This window comes from Neodiprion fabricii, unplaced genomic scaffold (genome assembly GCF_021155785.1).
Source record: "Neodiprion fabricii isolate iyNeoFabr1 unplaced genomic scaffold, iyNeoFabr1.1 ptg000084c, whole genome shotgun sequence".
NCBI lineage: Eukaryota > Metazoa > Arthropoda > Insecta > Hymenoptera > Diprionidae > Neodiprion > Neodiprion fabricii.
Genome location: NW_025791626.1, coordinates 73,241 through 79,240, shown reverse-complemented (window position 1 = coordinate 79,240; position 6,000 = coordinate 73,241). Strand labels below are relative to the sequence as shown.

The 6,000-nt window shown below is 18.1% G+C and overlaps 2 protein-coding genes across 2 annotated transcripts; one reads left to right on the top strand and one right to left on the bottom strand.

The window, feature by feature from the left end:
• Positions 1-435: 435 nt before the first annotated feature.
• Positions 436-1,699, bottom strand: LOC124187549 (NADH-ubiquinone oxidoreductase chain 5-like; the record flags this gene model as incomplete). Its single annotated transcript, XM_046579701.1, is given in 1 exon segment — positions 436-1,699. A coding segment is annotated over 1 exon segment (1,161 nt), but the record flags the coding sequence as incomplete, so codon positions are not given.
• A 2,393-nt stretch (positions 1,700-4,092) lies between these two features.
• On the top strand, positions 4,093-5,319 carry LOC124187562 (cytochrome b-like). Its single transcript, XM_046579714.1, is given in 1 exon segment — positions 4,093-5,319. A coding segment is annotated over 1 exon segment (816 nt). The 5' UTR covers positions 4,093-4,171; the 3' UTR covers positions 4,988-5,319.
• The last annotated feature ends 681 nt before the right edge of the window (positions 5,320-6,000 follow it).

The window sequence follows — 6,000 nt, the reverse complement described above, 5'->3', positions numbered from 1 at the left end:
TACTTTAAATTTTAAGCTATTTAAACATTTATAATATAAAGAAATAATAAAAAAATAAAAAAGCAAATAATAAAAATAAATTTAAAACATTATTAAAATAAAAAATTAATAAATCTATAAATATATAAAAATTTTTTATAAAAATTATAATTATTCTTCTTTTATAAAATTCTAATCAATTTTGATTAAAATTTAAAGTTAATTCTTTGTTTATAAATATAATATTTTTAATTAAACCATAAGTAGAAATTACAGGTAAAAACCATATTGTTCTAAAAAATATATTTAAAAAATAAAACTTTAACTTAAACATTTTAACATTTAAATAATAAATAAAAAATCCAAATAATATACCTAAAAAAATAATCAAAATTGGTAAAATTTTTATATAAAAAGGCAAAATAATGACATATGTATAAGGAAAAATTAATCAACTAAATATAGAACCCCCTAAAATTACTATTAATATCATAAAATATATTGAATTATTTATATAAACATCATAATCATTTAAATAATTTAATCTAACTATATTATATCAACCTAACATAGAAAAATAAATCAAACGAAAAGTATAAGAAACTGTTAAAAAAGTCGAAACAAAAAAAATAAATATAATAAATATATTATAATTTAATATTAAAACTATTTCTAAAATTATATCCTTAGAATAAAATCCAGCTAAAAAAGGAAACCCACATAAAGACAAATTAGAAAAATGAAAACAAATAGAAGTAAAAGGTATTTGATTAAATATTGAACCTAATAAACGAATATCCTGAAAATTATTCAATCCATGAATAAAAACTCCTGAACATATAAATAATAATGCTTTAAAAAATGCATGTATTAAAAGATGAAAAAAAGCTAAAAACTTAAATCCTAAAAATAAAATTCTTATTATTAAACCTAATTGTCTTAAAGTTGATAAAGCAATAATTTTTTTTAAATCAAATTCAAAATTTGCATTTAATCCAGATATAAATATAGTTAATCTAGATAATAATAAAAATATAATAATAAAATTCTCTCTATTAAATAAATTTTCAAATCGAATTAATAAATAAACCCCTGCCGTTACTAAAGTAGAAGAATGAACTAATGAAGATACAGGAGTAGGAGCTGCTATTGCTGCAGGAAGTCAAGAAGAAAAAGGAATTTGAGCACTTTTAGTAAATGAAGCAATCAAAATCATTAAAGTAATTACTATTATAAAAGAATTATATTTTAAAACATCTATATAAAAATAAAAATTTCAACCTCCAAAATTTATTATTCAAGAAATTGATAATAATAAAAAAATATCACCAATACGATTAGAAATAACAGTTAATATACCAGCATTAAAAGACTTAACATTTTGATAATAAATTACTAAACAATAAGAAATTAAACCTAACCCATCCCAACCTAATAAAATACTAATTAAGTTTGGACTAACAATTATTAATATCATTGATACAACAAATAAAATTACCAATATAATAAATCGATTCAAATTTAAATCATTTATTATATAAGAATTTCTATATAAAATTACCAAAGAAGAAATAAATAAAACTGTTCTTATAAAAATTAATGATATCCAATCAAATAAAAATGTTATCACTACACAAGAAGAATTAATTTCAATTAAATTATACTCAACAAAATAAACTAAATCATATAATAAAAAATAAATACTTAATATAAATAAAAATAATCTAATAAAAAAAATTATAATAAAACTAAATAAACAAATATTTAATATAAAAATAATTTAAAAACTAAATTTAATTTTCTTTGACACCACAAATCAATATTTTAAATAAACTATTTAAATTAATTTATATTCAAATAATAAAAGATTCTCTGTTTAAAATAATTAAATTTAAAGGAATTCAATGTAATATTAATAAAATGTACTCACGAACATTACCTTGAGAAAATGAATAAAAAAAATAATTTATTTTACCATGTTGAGTAAAAGAATATAAATATAATGTATAACAAGCTCTAAAAAAAGATAAAAAAATGATTAATAAAAAAATTATTTTACTTCATATAACTAATCTATTGATTAATATAATTTCACCTATTAAATTTAAAGAAGGAGGAGCTGCTATATTTGAAGAACATAATAAAAATCATCATAAACATATTCTTGGCATATAATTTATTAAACCTTTATTAATAAATAATCTCCGACTTCTTAAACGTTCATAAATAATATTTACTAAACAAAATAAACCTGAAGAACATAAACCATGAGAAATTATTAACAAATAAGAACCATAAATTCCCCATCTTATTAAAGTCAATAAACCAGATAATATTATTATTATATGAGCAATTGAAGAATAAGCAATTAAAGATTTTAAATCAACTTGAAATATTCTAATTAAACTAATATAAATTCCCCCTATTATTCTCAAAACAATCAAATAAATATTAAAAAAAATTCCTATATTAATTAAATATATATAAACTCGTAACAAACCATATCCCCCTAATTTCAATATAATAGCAGCTAAGATTATTGATCCACAAACAGGAGCTTCTACATGAGCTTTGGGTAATCATAAATGTATAAAAAAAATTGGTAATTTTACTAAAAAAGCAAAAATTAAAAATACAAATAAATAAAAAGAATAAACTTGAAATAAATTTTCCACAGAAAAAATATAATTTAAATTTTTAAATTCAAAAAATAAATAAATAATTCTTAATAATAAAGGTAAAGAAGCAAATAAAGTATAAAATAATAAATGAATACCTGCTTGAACCCGATCTAATTGATTACCTCAACCTAAAATTAAACAAAAAGTAGGAATTAATCTACATTCAAAAAAAAGATAAAATAAAAATAAATTATTTACAGTAAAAGTCAAAAATAAAAAAAAAATTAAAAAAAATATTAATAAAATAAAATAATTTAAATAAATTTTTAATTCATAAATAAAGTATCTTGATATAATTATTAATGCTCCAATTCATAAAGTTAATAAAACTAAACCAAAAGATAAATTATCACACCCCAAAAAAATATTTATACTCTTAAATTCAAATCTATAATTTCCAGAAAATATAAAAAGAAATCTTAAAAAAAATAAATTAAACTGAAAAAATCAAAAATTATTTTTTGAAACTATAATTAAAAATAATAAATAGAAATAAAACTTTATCATTAAAAAATATTTAAAACCTGAAAATAATCATTACCATGTAAACGAATTATATAAATCAAAATAGATAAACCCAAAACTCCCTCACAAACTCTAAAAATTAAAAAAATTATAATAAAATATATCTCTAATATATATATATTTAAAAATAAAATTAATATTAAATATAATATTAAAATAATAAATTCAATTCTTAATAAAACTATCAATAAATGAAACCGATTTAATCTTAAACTTAAAAATCTAATTAAAAATATAAAATAAACAAAATAATAAAAATCTATTAAAATAATAAATTATATATATATATATATATATAATTTCAAAAAAAGAAAAAATTTCCTATCATTAATCTCCAAAATTAATATTTTAATAAACTATTTTTTGAAATTTTTATATTAAATAGTTTTAATAGTTTATTTAAAATATTGATTTTGTAAATCAGAGAAAAAAATTTTTTTTTAAAACTAATTAATATAAATTTATTTTAATTAATTAATTACAAAAATTTTCATACTACTTATATTAATTAATACTATAATAATATATTTAACAAAAACCCCATTTACAATGGGATTAATTTTACTAATCCAAACATCTTTAATTTCTGTAACATCAGGAATATTAAATATAAGATTTTGATACTCATATATAATTTTTTTAATTTTTTTAGGAAGATTATTAATTATTTTTATTTATGTATCAAGATTAATCTCAAACGTAAAATTTCTTTTTAATAAGTGAATAATAGTAAACATTATCATAATTATTTTAATATTCTTATTAATAATTAATTATAATAAAATAAATTTTACATTTGAAGATACAATAAAATTATCTCATATTGAACTAAATAAAAATATAATAACTAAAATATCATTAAACAAATTATTTAATAAACCAAATTTTATTATTTCATTTATAATAATAAATTATTTATTTATTACACTAATTATTGTTGTAAAAATTTCTAATATCAATTTAGGATCTTTACGGAAAACTTTTTAATGTTACCTTTACGTTTAAAAAATATTTTATTAAAAATCATAAATGGATCATTAGTAGATTTACCAACACCATCAAATATTACAACAATATGAAATTTTGGTTCATTATTGGGATTATGTTTAGTAACCCAATTAATTACAGGTATTTTTTTAGCTATACATTATACACCAAATATTCAAATAGCATTTGATAGAATTATTCATATTTACCGAGATATTAATAATGGTTGAATAATCAAAAATTTACATGCAAATGGTGCTTCCATATTTTTTATCTGTATATATTTACATATTGGACGAGGAATATTTTTTGGATCATTTAACTTTAAACCGACTTGAATTACAGGAACAACAATATTATTATTAACTATAGCAGCCGCATTCTTAGGGTATGTTTTACCTTGAGGACAAATATCTTTTTGAGGAGCTACTGTAATTACTAACCTTCTATCAGCAATCCCATATTTAGGAGAATTCTTAGTACAATGATTATGAGGAGGATTTTCTATTAATAATGCTACACTAACACGATTTTTTACTCTTCATTTTATTATTCCTTTTATTATTGTTATAATAACAATTATTCATTTAATATTCCTACATAACACAGGATCAAGAAACCCTTTAGGAACTAATAGTGACATTGATAAATTACCATTTCAACCCTATTTTTTATTAAAAGATATTGTAGGATTTATTTTAATATACTTTATTTTAATTTATATTATTTTAATAAATCCTAATATATTAGGAGACCCAGATAATTTTACTCCTGCTAATCCTATAATTACTCCTCCTCATATTAAACCTGAATGATACTTTTTATTTGCATATGCAATCCTACGGTCTATCCCTAATAAATTAGGGGGTGTAATTCTTCTTTTAATATCTATTTTAGTATTATTAATTATACCTTTTTATAAAATAATAAATTTCAAAGGATTAAATTTTTACCCATTTAGACAATTTCTATTTTGAATATTTATTAGAATTGTATTAATACTAACATGAATTGGAATAAGACCTGTAGAAAATCCATTTATTATTGTTGGTCAAATATTAACATTAGTATACTTCTTTTATTTTTTAATTTATCCCACATTAACAAAAATATGAGATGTTTTATTAAATTAAATTAAACCAACAAATCAATGAACTTGAATAAGTTTATGTCTTGAAAACATAATATAAAAGTTTTAAATCTTTTATTGATTTAAACTTAAATAATTAAATTTTTAATATAATTTATAATAAAAAACAATAAAATATAAATTTTAAACCCATAAATAAAATTAAATAATTTAATGAAACAGGTAAAATTTTTTTTCAAGCCATTATCATCAACTTATCATAACGTAAACGAGGCAAAGTTCCTCGAATCAAAATAAATAAAAATCTAATAAAAATAATTATTAAATAAAAAATTAAACTATGTAAATCACCTCCTAAAAATATCAAAACAAATAATATACTTATAAATAAAATTCTTGAATATTCAGATAAAAAAATTAATGAAAACCCGACACCTCTATACTCAATATTAAACCCAGAAACCAACTCAGACTCCCCCTCAGAAAAATCAAAAGGTGTTCGATTTGTTTCAGCTAAACAAATAATAAATCAAACTAAATTTAAAGGAAAAGTTAAAAAAATAAATCAAATAAATTCTTGATATAAACTAAATAAAATTATAGAATAACCTTCAATTAAAAATAAAATTGATAAAATTACTATAACTAAACTAACTTCATAAGAAATTGTTTGAGCAACAGTACGTAATATACCCAAAAAAGAATATTTAGAATTTGAAGATCATGCAGAAATTATAA